General features: G+C 39.9%; 1 protein-coding gene and 1 pseudogene across 1 annotated transcript; both read left to right on the forward strand.

Moving 5' to 3' along the window:
• Positions 1-4,230: 4,230 nt before the first annotated feature.
• LOC102277486 (olfactory receptor 52N2-like) lies at positions 4,231-5,188 on the forward strand (annotated as a pseudogene).
• Positions 5,189-16,577: 11,389 nt separating this feature from the next.
• Positions 16,578-17,545, forward strand: LOC102277771 (olfactory receptor 52N2). Its single transcript, XM_005896274.2, is given in 6 exon segments — positions 16,578-16,731; positions 16,734-16,883; positions 16,886-17,152; positions 17,155-17,204; positions 17,206-17,345; positions 17,347-17,545. Coding segments are annotated over 6 exon segments (960 nt in total).
• The last annotated feature ends 212 nt before the right edge of the window (positions 17,546-17,757 follow it).

The following is a 17,757-nucleotide window of genomic DNA, read 5'->3' on the forward strand; positions in this document are numbered from 1 at the left end:
TCTTGTATACAAGGCTATTCTTACCATCTTTCTAAATTCCATACATATGCGTTAGTGTACCATTTCACACCAGTCAGAATGGCTGTGATCCAAAAGTCTACAAGCAATAAATTCTGGAAAGGGTGTGGAAAAGGGAACCCTCTTACACTGTTGGTGGGAATGCAAACTAGTCCAGCCACTATGGAGAACAGTGTGGAGATTCCTTAAAAAACTGGAAATAGAACTGCCTTATGACCCAAAAATCTCACTGCTGGGCATACACACTAAGGAAACCAGAACTGAAAGAGACATGTGTACCCCAATGTTCATTGCAGCACTGTTTATAATAGCCAGGACATGGAAGCAACCTAGATGCCATCAGCAGATGAATGGATAAGAAAGCAGTGGTACATATACACAATGAAGTATTACTCAGCCATTAAAAAGAATACATTTGAATCAGTTCTAATGAGGTGAATGAAACTGGAGCCTATTATACAGAGTGAAGCAAGCCAGAATGCAAAAAAAATTTTAAAGACCCTGAAGTCTTATGATTTTAATCAAAAGCCTTCAGGCTGTATCCATGTCTCAGAACACAAAAAGAGAGGTGGAAAGCTAACTAAATTGATTAATAAATATTTTACCCCACTAAACATCATTCTTCATAACTCAGTTCAGTTCAGTCGCTCAGTCGTGTCCAACTCTTTGCAACTCCATGAATCACAGCACACCAAGCCTGCCTGTCCATCACCAACTCCCGGAGTTCACTGAGACTCACGTCCAACGAGTCAGTGATGCCCTCCATCCATCTCATCCTCTGTCATCCGCTTTTCCTCCTGCCCCAATCCCTCCCAGATCAAAGTCTTTTCCAATGAGTCAACTCTTCGCATGAGGTACCCAAAGTACTGGAGTTTCAGCTTTAGCATCATTCCTTCCAAAGAAATCCCAGGGCTGATCTCCTTCAGAATAGACTGGTTGGATCTCCTTGTAGTCAAGGGACTCTCAAGAGTCTTCTACAACACCACAGTTCAAAAGCATCAATTCTTCAGTGCTCAGCCTTCTTCACAGTCCAACTCTCACATCCATACATGACAACAGGAAAAACCATAGCCTTGACTAGACGAACCTTTGTTGGCAAAGTAATGTCTCTGCTTTTGAATATGCTATCTAGGTTGGTCATAACTTTCCTTCCAAGGAGTAAGTGTCTTTTAATTTCATGGCTGCAGTCACCATCTGCAGTGATTTTGGAGCCGCCAAAAATAAAGTCTGACACTGTTTCCACTGTTTCCCCATCTATTTCTCATCCATACAGTGATGGGACTGGATGCCATGATCTTAGTTTTCTGAATGTTGAGCTTTAATCCGACTTTTCACTCTCCACTTTCACTTTCATCAAGAGGCTTTTGAGTTCCTCTTCACTTTCTTCCATAAGGGTGGTGTCATCTGCATATCTGAGGTTATTGCTATTTCTCCCGGCAATCTTGATTCCAGCTTGTGCTTCTTCCAGCCCAGCTTTTCTCATGATGTACTCTGCATAGAAGTTAAATAAGCAGGGTGACAACATACAGCCTTGATGAACTCCTTTTCCTATTTGGAAACAGTCTGTTGTTCCATGTACAGTTCTAACTGTTGCTTCCTGACCTGCATACAAATTTCTCAAGAGGCAGGTCAGGTGGTCTGGTATTTCCATCTCTTTCAGAATTTTCCACAGTGTATTGTAATCCACACAGTCAAAGGCTTTGGCATAGTCAATAAAGCAGAAATAGATGCTTTTCTGGAACTCTCTTGCTTTTTCCGTGATCCAGCGGATATTGGCAATTTGATCTCTGGTTCCTCCGCCTTTTCTAAAACCAGCTTGAACATCAGGAAGTTCACGGTTCACATATTGCTGAAGCCTGGCTTGGAGAATTTTGAGCATTACTTTACTAGCGTGTGAGATGAGTGCAATTGTGTGGTAGTTTGAGCATTCTTTGGCATTGCCTTTCTTTGGGATTGGAATGAAAACTGACCTTTTCCAGTTCTGTGGCCACTGCTGAGTTTTCCAAAATTGCTGGCATATTGAGTGCAGCACTTTCACAGCATCATCTTTCAGGATTTGAAATAGCTCCACTGGAATTCCATCACCTCCACTAGCTTTGTTCGTAGTGATGCTTTCTAAGGCCCACTGACTTCACATTCCAGGATGTCTGGCTCTAGGTCAGTGATCACACCATCATGATTATCTGGGTCGTGAAGATCTTTTTTGTACAGTTCTTCTGTGTATTCTTGCCACCTCTTCTTAATATCTCCTGCTTCTGTTAGGTCCATACCATTTTTGTCCTTTATCAAGCCCATCTTTGCATGAAATGTTTCCTTGGTATCTCTAATTTTCTTGAAGAGATCTCTAGTCTTTCCCATTCTGTTGTTTTCCTCTATTTCTTTGCATTGATCCCTGAAGAAGGCTTTCTTATTTCTTCTTGCTATTCTTTAGAACTTCTTCATATTTATTAAGGGCTAAAAATTATAAATACAAAAATTTAAGTATAATTATTTATACATATATATTTCTTCTTTACCTACTCAGAGATTTAAGAATCCACAAGAACTATTAATAATTATAGCTTAAAATGTCACTGATTAAATGTCAAAAGAAAATCTTTCACGTTTATCAAGAAGAAACAATTAAATGTTTAGGGAAAATGTATATGGCTGTGCATTTTACATTGCAACTTATAAGTTAACGTTGCAATGTACAATGCACAGCCATATACATTTTCCCTTAAACATATAATTGCTTCTTCTTGATAAATGTGAAAGATTTTCTTTGACATTTAATCATGAGATTTTACATTACATCATGAGAAATGCTGGACTGGAAGAAACACAAGCTGGAATCAAGATTGCTGGGAGAAATAACAATAACCTCAGATATGCAGATGACACCATCCTTATGGCAGAAAGTGAAGAGGAACTCAAAAGCCTCTTGATGAAAGTGAAAGTGGAGAGTGAAGAAGTTGGCTTAAAACTCAATATTCAGAAAATGAAGATCATGGCATCCGGTCCCACCACTTCATGGGAAATAGATGGGGAAACAGTGGAAACAGTGTCAGACTTTATTTTTGGCAGCTCCAAAATCACTGTAGATGGTGACTGCAGCCATGAATTAAAAGACACTTACTCCTTGGAAGGAAAGTTATGACCAACCTAGATAGCATATTCAAAAGCAGAGACATTCCTTTGCCAACAAAGGTTCGTCTATTCAAGGCTATGGTTTTTCCTGTTGTCGTGTATGGATGTGAGAAATGGACTGTGAAGAAGGCTGAGTGCTGAAGAATTGATGCTTTTGAACTGTGGTGTTGTAGAAGACTCTTGAGAGTCCCTTGGACTGCAAGGAGATCCAACCAGTCTATTCTGAAGGAGATCAGCCCTGGGATTTCTTTGGAAGGAATGATGGTGAAGCTGAAACTCCAGTACTTTGGGCACCTCATGCTAAGATTTGACTCATTGGAAAGAATCTGATGCTGGGAGGATTGGGGCAAGAGGAGAAGGGGACGACAGAGGATGAGATGGCTGGATGGTATCACTGCCTCGATGGACATGAGTCTGAGTGAACTCCGGGAGTTGGTGATGGACAGGGAGGCCTGGCATGCTGTGATTCATGGAGTCGCAAAGAGTCAGACACAGTGAGCGACTGATCTGATCTGATCTGATGTAATTTTAAGCCTGCCAAATTTATGTCCCTGATTATTCTAACTTGGAACATCCAGACTTGTAGAGAGATTATGTTCACCTCATAATATATGTGTGCAATAAGTAAATTCTTACACAATTTAAATGGCTATAATCCAGTGGACATACCTGGAAGGACTTTGTGGAAGAAGGGAAATTTTATGAGAAGTTGATAGAATCGGTGTTATTAAAACAGTGTCCGTTATCTGGAAACTGATCAATGGGACAGAAGCAAGTACTAGTGCATGGTCTGGCAATATGACTGGGAACATACAGAAAGAGCTTACGGTATGAAAGTAAGAAAGACCAGGTCTTTGCTATGCTTGCACTATGTGTTCTTTTGATTCAGTAACAGACTCAAGTCCCCTCAGCAAGATAAAACAACACATCTGGGTGTAAAAAGCTAATTTTCACCAAAATGTATTATTTATTGTGAAAAATATTCATTTGTCTTTTGTCTCTGACTGAAAAAATCTACTACTGTCTCTTGTACAGGACATATTCATTAGAACCAAAAAGTAACATGCTTTGCCATTGACCATCATGCATAGAGTCAACAGCTCCGGCCTGACACCTAAATATTTCATCCTCAATGGGATTCCTGGGCTAGAAGCTGCACACATTTGGATCTCCTTGCCATTCTGCTTCATGTACATCACTGCTGTCGTGGGGGAACTGTGGGCTCATATACATCATCAGCCATGAGGAAGCCCTGCATCTGCCCATGTACTACTTCCTAGTCTTACTGCCCCTTATAGATATTAGTGAGTACACTTCATTTTGTTCCCAATATGTTGTGTATCTTTCAGCTCAGCCTCAAAGAGATTGACTTTAATGCCTTGTGCAGATGTTTTTCATCCACATGCTGACAGGTATGGAGTCTGGTGTGCTCATGCTTATGGCTCTGGATCACTATGCGGCCATTTGCTACCCTCTACGCTATTCTACCATCCTCACCAACACCACAATTACCAAGGCTGGCCTTGTCACCTTGACTTGAAGTGTGTTGATGGTGATACTGTTCACTTTCCTGATCAAGCATCTTCCCTATTGCAAGGACAAACCTTGGTCAACACACCGTTGTGACCATATGTCTCTGGCCAAATTATCCTGTGGCAATATCAAGATTAATGCTACCTATGGTCTCATAACTGCCGTACTGAATGGAGGGTCTGATATCATCTGTATTTCCCTCTTTTACACCATGATTGTCCATGTTGTAGGAAATCTGTCCTCTGCAGGTACTCATCACAGAGCCTTCAGCACCTGTACATCACACATATGTGCTATTGTCATCACCTGTGTCCCAGCCTTCTTCAATGTCTTTACTCACCACTTTGGGGATGCAACATACCTCACCATGTACACATTTTAATAGCCAGTCTCTACCTATTGCTGCCTCCCACCTTGAATCAATTGTCTATGGGTGAAGACCAAGCAGATCCATGAAAGGGTGATCAAATTGCTTTTTTGAGAGAAAGACATTTTGAGTGTGAGATAATCTATGATATAGAATTCTGTATTTAGTACAAAAATTAATAAAAGTATGTAAAAGAAGAGAATAAATGTAAAATTCATCAGCCATGAGGTCAGAAAAATTACCTGTCAGTATTCTGCTCAAAGATTTATGATAAAATCACAAAATTTCAACTCTGATACCTAAATTTTATAGAAAAAATGACAGGAAATAATTATATTCCCACAGACTTTAACTTTATTTAGACTTTCTGGAATGGGCACAGAATGAAGCATATAAAGAAATAGAAGTTAGTGATATTGATTAAGAGTATATTCTATGCGTGTTTGCGTGTGCTCAGTCATGTCCAACTCTGTGATCCCATGGACTGCAGCCTGCCAGTCTCCTTCATCCATGGAATTTTCCAGCCAAGAGTACTTCAGTGGGTTGCCATTCCCTCCTCCAGGGATTTTCCTAGATCAAGAATTGAAGCCAAGACACTTGAGTCTTCTACATTGGCAGAAGGACTCTTGCATTGGTTGGCAGATTCTTTACCACTGGGCTACCTGGGAGCCTCATATTCTTCTGTAGCCTGCTAATATGAAGAACATATTTTAATATCATATTGGTGGTTTAGTCACTAAGTTGTGTCTGACTCTTGAGACCCCACAGACTGTAGCCTTCCAGGCTCCTCTATCCGTGGGATTCTCTAGGCAAGAATACTGGAGTGGGTTGCCATTTCCTTCTACAAGGGATTCCTGACACTAGAATTGAACTCAGGTCTCATGCATTTCAGGCAGATTCTTTACTGACTGAGCTACGAGGGAAGCCCTATATCATATTATATACATAGTCAAATGATTATGAAATATGTTTACCACTTGACATATTTTTGCAAGATAACTTTCATGCTTTGAAGCAAAACCTGAATTTTAAAAACATATTATCAGTACAAAAGTGCTTCTCTGTAATGCTACTTATAAGCTTATAATCAGTAAGGTTGTTCTCTCTTGAAATTGTGTTTTTGGATTTGGAAAATTTTACTCAAAGTATTCTCTTTTAAACCATACCAAAACATAGCACTTTTCCCTACTGTCAGTTTTAAATACATATATTTTATCATGTATTATAATGATGTTTTATATAAAATATGCAAACATTTATTTCAAAACTATAGCATAATTTTCCAGGCAAGAATACTGGAGTGAGGTGCCATTTTGTACTCACAGGGATCTTTCTGACCCAGGATCAAACCCAAATCTCCTCGTCTCCTAAATTGGCAGGTGGATTCTTTACCACTAGCACACTGTGGGAAGTCCCTCTCATTTGATAATTGAGGTTTATGAGAAATACAAACAGCCAGCTGGGTGACTCTCAGAATACTTAAATTTAAATACCATAATGTGAATAGGCGTATGCTGTGGGAAGAGTGTGTGAGAGGCAACAGCCACAATAAACACAGAGCAGAACACAAAAACCTGGAAAAATAAATGTAGTGAATAAAAACTTTGACACACTCAAGTAACAATTTCCAATTAATTGTATATCATCTTCCCCATTTCAAAATCAAAGATGAGTTTCACAGAAAGAAATGAACAACAACACAATTGGGAAAACTAAGACTCACCACTGAATTAAAGCCAGGAGGCCAGAATCATTGACAAATTCTTAAACTGTTATGAAGCAGAGAGTGAAGGAAGAAAATTCTACTCGCGTTCATGGGAGGGGGTAGTTAGAGATGGAGGGGAAGAACAGGAGAGGAGAGGTGAGGACGAGATAAAGGTGGATGGAATTTCAAATTCCATCTCCTGTCTGGAGACCAAGTTGTGAGGCAGACCTCAGGGCAATGGTCCAATCTTTCCACATCAACCTCACACAATTTGATTAGATCTAGAACCAAGGAATTGGGTACAAGCAACTCCCAGTCATATTTCAATTTATTTAAATCACACTTCCTGTTCATCTACGGAATATTATTACCAAAGGGAAAGTTAGGGAATGAAATTGCAAGATGATACCAAATGTAGTGAAAGTTATCTTGCTCCTACATACTCTTGAGAACACTTTAACCAACCACGTGTAACTTGTCACGTGTGTAGATGTACAGAGATAAAGAAATTAGAATACTCTCAATAGATTCAACATTATATTGAACAAAACAATTCAGAAGGTGGTACAAAAATGCATGATCTATACAAACAAGCAACTTCAACATATGTATGTTATCATATGTGAAATAGATGACCAGTCCACATTCAATGCATGAAACAGGGCACTCAAAGCTGGTGCAGGGGACAACCCAGAGGGATGGGATGGGGAGGGAGGTGGAAGGGGTTTGGGATGGGGACACATGTATACCTGTGGCTGATTCATGTCAATGTATGGCAAAAAACCATACATTGTAAAGTAATTAGCCTCCAACTAAATTAATTTTAAAAATGCAATGAAAAAAAGAAAGCAACTTCAAGGCCTGGTTACCTCACCTTGCATGAGGATCCAGGCTAAGGAGAATGACCAGGAGAGGGCTGGCAAATAGAGTCTACAGCTTGGCCTAAAGACAAGGGAAATTTCCATTTCTGCTATCTACTGGTGATGGTATATACTTTCACAACCTGGGTAGAGGCATTTCCCCATTGAAGTGAAATAGTAAAGGCTCTGCTCAAAGAAACAGTACTCAGATTTGGGTAAACTTCCTGGTTCAATCCAGAATGATAACAGGAGTAAGCCTTTGTTGCCAAGGTGATACCAGAGTTATCTAAATAACTGGAAATAAAGTATAATTTACATGAATCATAGAGGCCTCAATCAGCTGGAAAGACAGAGATAATGAACCATACTTTAAAGAAGACCATAGCAAAAATCTGTCCAGAGACTAATTTAGCTTAGTATAAAGAGCTGCTAGTTGTACTACTTAGAATTAGAGTGGCTCCTAGAAACAAGTTCCAACTGAGTTCTTATGAAATTTCATATAAGAAACCCTTTTCGTATTCTGAGCACTTAAGGGTTCAAGCACCTGACCAGAGGGTAGGAAACTAGACACTGTGAGATACATACAAACCTGGAGGTGGTTTTGAATGCGTTTCATACATTTGCTAATAAGGAAAGCTCCCTGAATGCCCCTCTTCACTGCATTATACTAGGGACTAGATACCCTAAAACTTGGAAAGAGACACATGTAGAGAATCATTTCCAGACCTGATAGGTGGAACCATATCAGATTGTGCTAAAAACTCATTTTTCTTCCATATTAGCAGGAATTAAGCTGTGGATCCACCACACTTAAGTAAAGTCAGCTTCTGAATGGACTGCAGCTCCACAGGCTTCAACAAATACTGGAGAAATGGCCATCACACTGGCTCAAAATTGATAGTCTTGTGAACCTGGACTAGGACTCAGACTGAAAAAATTTTAAGTATCTTAAATAACTAGTGTATTGATTACGGCTTTTCATAGTAACATCTGTGATTGACTGGAGCATTTTTCTGACCTATCGGTATTCCCTTACTTGACTATGGGCCTATCTAATTTTCTTAGAAATGTTTGGTACCTGGCCAAATCTGTTAGATAACTTTGGAAGTTGCTATTAAAATGATGATGGCCTTTTCTCTCCATTTTCTGTCTTAACCCACTTGGTCTGCCACTTCCTAGAAGGAAAATATTGATATTTTAAATCAAACTGCCACAAAGCCTAGCCAGAGGGGAAAGTTGAAGTGATTGTTGGATTTAACATAGAATTCTCCTGACCTTCCATAGGCAGTATCTCCCTGCAGTGGTCCCAATAGTCAATTTTGATGCAGTGTTAGAGCTCAAGACTTCTTATAATCTTCTTCCTTGAAAATTCTCTTTCCAGTTTTAATTAACCAGGAACTTCAGAATGTCTGGTCCCTCTCTCAACTTATCTGAAATAATCTCCATTGAAGAAAAGGTGATTATCCGTCCCTTGCAATCCCTTGCATTTCACATGAAAAAATGTGTCACCTACCCTAATGTACAACTGATCCATGTACAAAAAGTATAAATGTCAATAGGTAATACATGAAAGTCACACAGATTGGATATCATGTAAATGGAATATGGAAAATTTGGCTTCATAAGGCAATCTTTGTACTTTCTGAAAATGAAGACATTAATGATACCACAATGGTAAGGAAAACTTGCGGCCCCTGGCCAGTTATATTTTGTCTGTGGTATAAGAAGAGACCCTTTGACATGAGGGTAGTTATACTATGGGCTGGAGAGCTGGCAACATGATCAGATCAGATCAGATCAGTCGCTCAGTCATGTCCGACTCTTTGCGACCCCATGAATCACAGCATGCCAGGCCTCCCTGTCCATCACCAACTCCTGGAGTTCACTCAGACTCATATCCATCGAGTCAGTGATGCCATCCAGCCATCTCATCCTCTGGCGTCCCCTTCTCCTCTTGCCCCCAATCCTCCCAGAATCAAAGTCTTTTCCAATGAGTCAACTCTTCGCATGAGGTGGCCAAAGTACTGGACTTTCAGCTTTAGCATCATTCCTTCCAAAGAAATCCCAGGGCTGATCTCCTTCAGAATGGACTGGTTGGATCTCCTTGCAGTCCAAGGGACTCTCAAGAGTCTTCTCCAAGACCACAGTTCAAAAGCATCAATTCTTGCACTCAGCCTTCTTCACAGTCTAACTATCACATCTGTACATGACCACAGGATAAACCATAGCCTTGACTAGATGAACCTTTGTTGGCAAAGTAATGTCTCTGCTTTTGAATATGCTATCTAGGTTGGTCATAACTTTCCTTCCAAGGAGTAAGCATCTTTTAATTTCATGGCTGCAGTCACCATCTGCAGTGATTTTGGAGCCCAGAAAAATAAAGTCTGCCATTGTTTCCACTGTTTCCCATCTATTTCCCATGAAGTGATGGGACCGGATGCCATGATCTTCATTTTCTGGATGTTGAGCTTTAAGCCAACTTTTTCACTCTCCTCTTTCACTTTCATCAAGAGGCTTTTGAGTTCCTCTTCACTTTCTGCCATAAGGATGGTGTCATCTGCATATCTGAGGTTATTGCTATTTCTCCTGGCAATCTTGATTCCAGCTTGTGTTTCTTCCAGTCCAGCGTTTCTCATGATGTACTCTGCATAGAAGTTAAATAAGCAGGGTGACAATATACAGCCTTGACGTACTCCTTTTCCTATTTGGAAACAGTCTGTTGTTCCATGTACAGTTCTAACTGTTGCTTCCTGACCTGCATACAAATTTCTCAAGAGGCAGGTCAGGTGGTCTGGAATTCCCATCTCTTTCAGAATTTTCCACAGTGTATTGTGATCCACACAGTCAAAGGCTTTGGCATAGTCAATAAAGCAGAAATAGATGTTTTTCTGGAACTCTTGCTTTTCTATGATCCAGTGGATGTTGGCAATTTGATCTCTGGTTCCTCTGCCTTTTCTAAAACCAGCTTGAACTTCAGGAAGTTCACGGTTCACATATTGCTGAAGCCTGGCTTGGAGAATTTTGAGCATTACTTTACTAGCTTGTGAGATGAGTGCAATTGTGTGGTAGTTTGAGCACTCTTTGGCATTGCCTTTCTTTGGGATTGGAATGAAAACTGACCTTTTCCAGTCCTGTGGCCACTGCTGAGTCTTCCAAATTTGCTGGCATATTGAGTGCAGCATTTTCACAGCATCATCTTTCAGGATTTGGAATAGCTCAACTGAAATTCCATCACCTCCACTAGCTTTGTTTGTAGTGATGCTTCTCTAAGGCCCACTTGACTTCACATTCCAGGATGTCTGGCTCTAGGACAGTGATCACACCATCATGTTTATCTGGGTTGTGAAGATCTTTTTGGTACAGTTCTTCTGTGTATTCTTGCCATCTCTTCTTAATATCTTCTGCTTCTGTTAGGTCCATACCATTTCTGTCCTTTATCGAGCCCATCTTTACATGAAATGTTCCTTTTGTATCTCTGATTTTCTTGAAGAGATCTCTAGTCTTTCCCATTCTGTTGTTTTCCTCTATTTCTTTGCATTGATCTCTGAAAAGGCTTTCTTATCTCTTCTTACTATTCTTTGGAACTCTGCATTCAGATGTTTATATCTTTCTTTTTCTCCTTTGATTTTCACTTCTCTTCTTTTCACAGTATTTGTAAGGCCTCCCCAGACGGCCATTTTGCTTTTTTGCATTTCTTTTCCATGGGGATGGTCTTGATCCCTGTCTCCTGTACAATGTCACGAACTTCATGAAGGGTCCTGCTTATACTGAATATTTTCTAACTCTTTTTTTTGTGTGTGTGTGCACAGCTCAGAAAGCCTTACATCTCTTCCTAGAAATAGAATACACCTTAAGAAGATGTTGGTAGGATAGTAGGACAAAGTATTCTTGGTATCCTCATCACAACTGCTAGAGTCCATGTCAATATATCAATAGATATGATAAGCAACCTGTCTATTACAATTGGACAGATTGCCCAAAAACATCATGCCCCAACATGTATTTCTAGATTCTTTGGTTCTGGTGGTCTTTGATAACAGAATTTCCTTGGATTTCATTTTGACCAAACACAGAGGGATATGTGTACTGCCACAGGCTGTACATATACAAATACCTCAGGAGAAGTTGAAAGCCTAATGAATAGATTATTTCAAAAGGCCACTTGGTTACAAAATGAATAAAAAGAGGACCCACTCCAAGATTTATTTTCCTGGTTGCTGTCTGGAATGGGAGGGTTTTCTCAGAATTCTACAAAGATGCGTCTTGATCATCATCTTCATTGTAATACATCTACTAATGTTCATATGATTGTCTAGGTGCCTTGACAGGCAGTCACAAAGGAGTAATGTCTTCCTAATGCAAAATGTTGATGCCAAGCCTAGGACTTGAGAATTCCTTCAAATGAAAGTCTATGATTATCACTTCTCTAATCCTGAAAAATTGATGCTGCCCCCATCCATCAGAAAGTAGCCAGAGCCATCGTCACCCCTGTCCCCTTCAGGATGGAGGAGTATCAAAGAAAAGAGGAATTGAAACTGGGCAGGACCCCAAGGGACCTTCTTGGTGACAAGACCCTCTGTGTTCCCCTGCTTCTTGTTTATAGAAAAGCTTTAGTCTCCTAGTCCTTCTCCAAATTCCAAAGAGAAAGCCCAAGGAATTAACATTAGAGAAGTAAGGGAATGTAGAGGCAAAGTACAAAGTAAAAGCAGTCAGACAAGAAAAGTAATAATAACTTAAACAATGTCAGCCATAAAGAACTCCCAGTTCCTTTTGGAAGATATAGGTAAAAGGGCTCATGTGCATTCCTCAGTTGTTTTGCAAAAACCAGAGCCCCACCAATGGAGATTGCTCACCACAATCACACAGACACCAGACTGGTTGTAGTCAGAAGACTGTTGATGTTGATTCCTGAAACTTCACCTTGATATATCCTCACCAACAATTAGAGATTTGTGCAAAACTGATCATACATCTTATGATTCTATTCTTCTCACTGTCTATGAAAACCCTTCCTTAAAAGACACGAGGGGTTTGGATCTTTTGAGCATGCACTCATGTGTGTGTGCTAAGTTGTTACAGTAGTATCTGACTCTTTGTGACCCTATGGACTACAACCCGCCAGGCTCTTATGTCCATGAGACTCTCTAGGCAAAACTACTAGAGTGGATTGCCATGCCCTCCTCCAGGGATCTTCCAGACCTAGGGACTGAATCTGTGTCTCTTACATCTCCAACATTGACAGGCAGGTTCTTTACCATCTTCCTCTTTTCCTTGCTTGGTGCCCTGCGATAAATGCTATACTTCCCCTCACCACAAGTTGGTGTCAGTAGATTGATTTGCTGTGCATCTGGCAAGTGGATTCCAGTTCAGTTTAGTAACAAGACTACCTTTGAAAATGGTTGCAAACTATGACAGAAGATGTGTTCATATTTTAGTACTGAAAGTGCCCAGCAAGCAATAAAATCAAAGCTAACACCTCTACTGGGATGGATAAGGAGAAGCATGAATAATCCAAATATTAGAAAACAACTGACCAAAAACACTTGAAAAGAATGTTCATAGGCCCTACTAACAAAGTTGATTTTAAGTCTAGCTAAAATATCAAAATATCAAGCTAAATAACAAATTCAGTTGGGGAAAAGAGAGCAGGCATATAATAGTTAGTACTTTAGAGGGATAGCATACTAATAGTGTATGGGAGTGAAAAATCCCATATGAAGATGATTTTTTACAAAGATGAATTTTTCCAACTTTTATCAACATAATTGAATTGTCTATGCCTCTTTTTCCACAAATTTCAAATCTATTTCTAATAATTCTAAGAGGGGAAAATCAATAGTACAAACAGATGAGGATATCCATAAAATAATTCTCTTTGATAACAAAAATTAGAAACAATTTAAATATTCAAGAGTAATAAAATGTTTAATTTTGCTTCAACTATTGAATGGAAAGTTTAGCTCTAAACTTTCAATTGCAAGGCATATAGAATGACATGAGAAATGTACATTATATTAAATAGGGGAAAATGTGCAAATTTCATACAGTATGAAGTTTATATGAAAGAGAATATTATACATAGTAATCCAAAATTATTGGACAAGTAGATAAAGCATTTTAAAATGGTCATTGCTTCATTAGAATAACAAGTGATTTTCCAAGTTTTTATTATGCTTTTTATAGTTTCTTTTTAGATTTTTTCTACATTAAAAAATGTATTTATTTTGCAATAAGAGAAGAAACTTTTAAATGATATTTGTCTCCACCAGTCTTGGTGGTCATATTTCTCACTTGGGAATACAGCATTAAACTTTAATATGTTTTTGCTTTTGTTGTTCCTTTTTCTATTCAAAAGTTTCTAAATGCCTATCTAGTACCATAAGCCCAAAGTTCCTTCTCTTTCAAACAGATTCTTCTGAGACATCTAATTGTGGAGAGTCAATCACCTGGGATACCTTGCTGAAGATTCTCCAGGGAAACTAAAATTCCTTTTTAGTTTTTTTTTTTTTTTAATCAAAACTAGGATTTATTTTACCAAAAGAAAATGTCCAGGAGTCACACAGGTGGGCCCACGAGAAGCCCTGGTGGCAAAGGCCTGGATAGGCCATGCACAGCTGTCCACAGTGGGAGGGCAGCCCTGGGCCCAAGGCCACACCTGAGGAAGAGCCAGAGGAGGTGTCCCATGCTGACCCCGAGGAAGGGCCACGACACGAAGCCCTGCTCGCTGCCAATGGGACACCTCGGGTGCGGGCCCCGGGTTGACAGCTCCCCTCTCACACGCGTACTCCCCATAGTCAGAGATGATCACCTTCTGCTTGGGCTTCCGTCCTTGCTGCCCTGGGCCTCAGTCTGCCGCAAGGCGCCCAGTGATCTCCCCAAACACTACATGCTTGCCGCCCAGCCAATCCGTCTTGTCACACGTCAGGAAGAACTGGGAGCCGTTGGTGTTTGGGCCAGAGTTGGCCATGGACAGCAGGCCTGGTCGTGTGTTTGAGGATAAAGTTTTCATTGTCAAACTTCTTCCCGTAGATGGACTTGCCCCTGGTGCCGTTGTGGTTAGTGAAATCACCGCCCTGGCACATGAACTGGGGATGATGCAGTGGAAACTGCTGCCCTTGAAGCCAAAGCTTCAATATAAGTAAGAAGATGCCAGCCCAGATTTTGAAAAACTCTAAGGATTCTCAGCCATGAATAAGAACTTGTTTGTGCCTAACACTGAGGTAAGTTTGGGTAATTTTTTAAAATAGCCATTTGAAAAAGATAGAGATATTCCTGGATAATAATACAATGGCTAAGAATATAGGCATAATTGCAAAAAGACAACATTAGCAAAAAGCAATGTATTTCTCTTTCCCTTTCACTTCTTAAGAGACAATGGTTTTTTGTGTTTATGGGTGGCTAGACTTAACCTCATTTCCACTTTATTCATTTCCTCATGGTGTATACATAAAAGATGGTGGACACTGGAGATTTTTATCTTTAAGTGTTTCTAATCCAGGTCCATAAAATGATAGTTTCTCCAGGTGGTGACATTTCAGGAGAAGTTTGGGAGAGCCTTTTTATTAGAAGAGATGGTTCACACAAGATGAAGTCAGCTTAGGAAGCAGAGACCATGAGCCTCTGAAACTTGTATTCCTTTGTATTTCTTCTTTCTATGGTGGTTTTATGTAGTCTGGTCAGTAGAAGTAGACATAATGGTAATTTTTTGAATATTTAGGTGAAAAGAATCTGTACCTTGTGGCTTCACTGCCATGTAATACATGCCATCACACTACAAGTATCTACTTAAGTCTGCTGAATGATGGGTGTATTTGACACTGACTTTGCTGCATGAGAACTCAGGTTTATGGCACAGCTTAAGCATCATTTTATTTTTTCGAATAAAAGAACAATTTTAACCATTTGGAACCTTCGTTTTACTCAGATATCCCTGAATCTATAAATTTCTTCAAATATCTTTCAGTCATTTCTACTGCCCTACAAGACATAACAATCCAAAGATATGGTATTGTCTATTGTACTGATTACCTGTACAGTTATAATGAAATATTGTTTAAATTACAGCAGACAATACCATATCTTTGGATTGTTATTTCTTGTAGGGCAGTAGAAATGACTGAAACTTTTTAATGATTTAGAAATGTAAAAGAACAGTCTTATGGACTCTGTGGGAGAGGGAGAGGGTGGGAAGATTTGGGAGAATGGCATTGAAACATGTAAAATATCATGTATGAAATGAGATGCCAGTCCAGGTTCGATGCACGATACTGGATGCTTGGGGCTAGTGCACTGGGATGACCCAGAGGGATGGTGGGGGGGGAGGAGGAGGGTTCAGAATGGGGAACACATGTATACCTGTGGCAGATTCATTTTGATATTTGGTAAAACTAATACAATTATGTAAAGTTTAAAAAAAAATAAAATAAAAAAAAAAAAAGAAATGTAAATACTTTTTTTTTTTTCCTTCTCAAGAACAACTGAATTTTCACAACATGGAAAAGCATGATATTGGCATCAGAGATTGAATGCCAATCATATTAAATCCTTACTACTTCAAAAATTTTATTGAGTTTCTACAGTATGTTATCATTAGCAAGATATCCAGAACAATTTTGCAATATAACTTGCTTTCCTCATAATCTTCAAGGCAAGAGCTGTAAGAGACAGAGACAGTAAGGATAGTAGAAAGTATCCTTTCTAACTTTCTAAGCAGAAAGTTTGCTGCTGCACATTAAACAAAGTAAGACTCTACTATTTATTTTTAGATAACATAGTTCAAAGATTCTTTTGCTAGAGCTGGGAAATAAAAAACCATCCTGATTATCCTAACAAGATGAATGTTCATGGCTTTCATTGTTATCGTTCTACAAACCATTCTTATATTTGGTCTCTAACCCCACCTCTATCTCCTATACAGAGAGCAATTGTGGACAAAGAATATAAAATGCCCCACTTGTCAGGCATTATGTCTGGAGCCAATATCTCCAGCATGACACCAGGATTCTTTATCCTAAATGGTGTTCCTGGGCTGGAAACCGCACACCTCTGGATCTCCCTGCCATTCTGCTTCATGTACATCATCGCTGTTGCGGGCAACTGTGGACTCATCTACCTCATCGCCATGAGGAGGCCCTGCATCACCCCATGTACTACTTTCTGGCCCTGCTGTCCTTCACAGATGTCACCCTGTGCACCACCACAGTACCCAACATGCTGTGCATATTCTGGTTCAACCTGAAGGAGATTGACCTCAGTGGCTGCCTGGCTCAGATGTTTTTGTCCACATGTTGACTGGGATGGAGTCTGGGGTGCTCATACTCATGGCGCTGGACCGCTATGTGGCCATCTGCTACCCCTTACACTATGCCACCACCCTCACCAGTGCTGTCATTGCCAAGGCTGGTCTTGCCACTCTGCTGAGGGGTGTGATGCTCATCTTTCCATTCACTTTCCTTACCAAGCGCCTGCCCTATTGTCGAGGCAACTTCATTCCCCACACGTACTGTGACCACATGTCTGTGGCCAAGGTGTCCTGTGGCAATTTCAGGTCAATGCTATTTATGGTCTGATGGTTGCTCTCCTCATCGGGCGTGTTTGACATGTGCTGTATTGCAGTGTCTTACACTATGATCTTGCGAGCTGTGGTGAGCCTGTCATCCACAGATGCTCGTCACAAAGCCTTCAGCACCTGTACATCACATACCTGTGCTATTGTGATCACCTATGTCCCAGCTTTTTCACTTTTTCACCCACCGTTTTGGAGGACACAGTGTCCCTCACCACATACACATCATTGTGGCAAACCTTTATCTGCTCCTGCCTCCTACAATGAACCCAATTGTTTATGGTATCAAGACTAAACTGATTCGTGAGGGTGTGATCAAATTTTTACTTGAGAGAAGGTCGTTTTTACCCAAGACACATAAATCTTAAAATAGATACATTGCTTGGGGTGGGTGATGGTGGGGGGGGGCATAAAATAGAATGAAGAAGAAATTTGTAAAAGATGTGAGCAAATTTGTAAAAGAAGCAAGAAATTTGTAAAAGCTGTGAAACATTTGTAAAAAAATAGTATTAAAAATTAAGTCCTCCAGTAGATAGATTCTCTGAAACCTTTTCAAGTATACATTATGATTTTTTTTTCT

This window comes from Bos mutus, chromosome 15 (genome assembly GCF_027580195.1).
Source record: "Bos mutus isolate GX-2022 chromosome 15, NWIPB_WYAK_1.1, whole genome shotgun sequence".
Lineage (NCBI taxonomy): Eukaryota > Metazoa > Chordata > Mammalia > Artiodactyla > Bovidae > Bos > Bos mutus.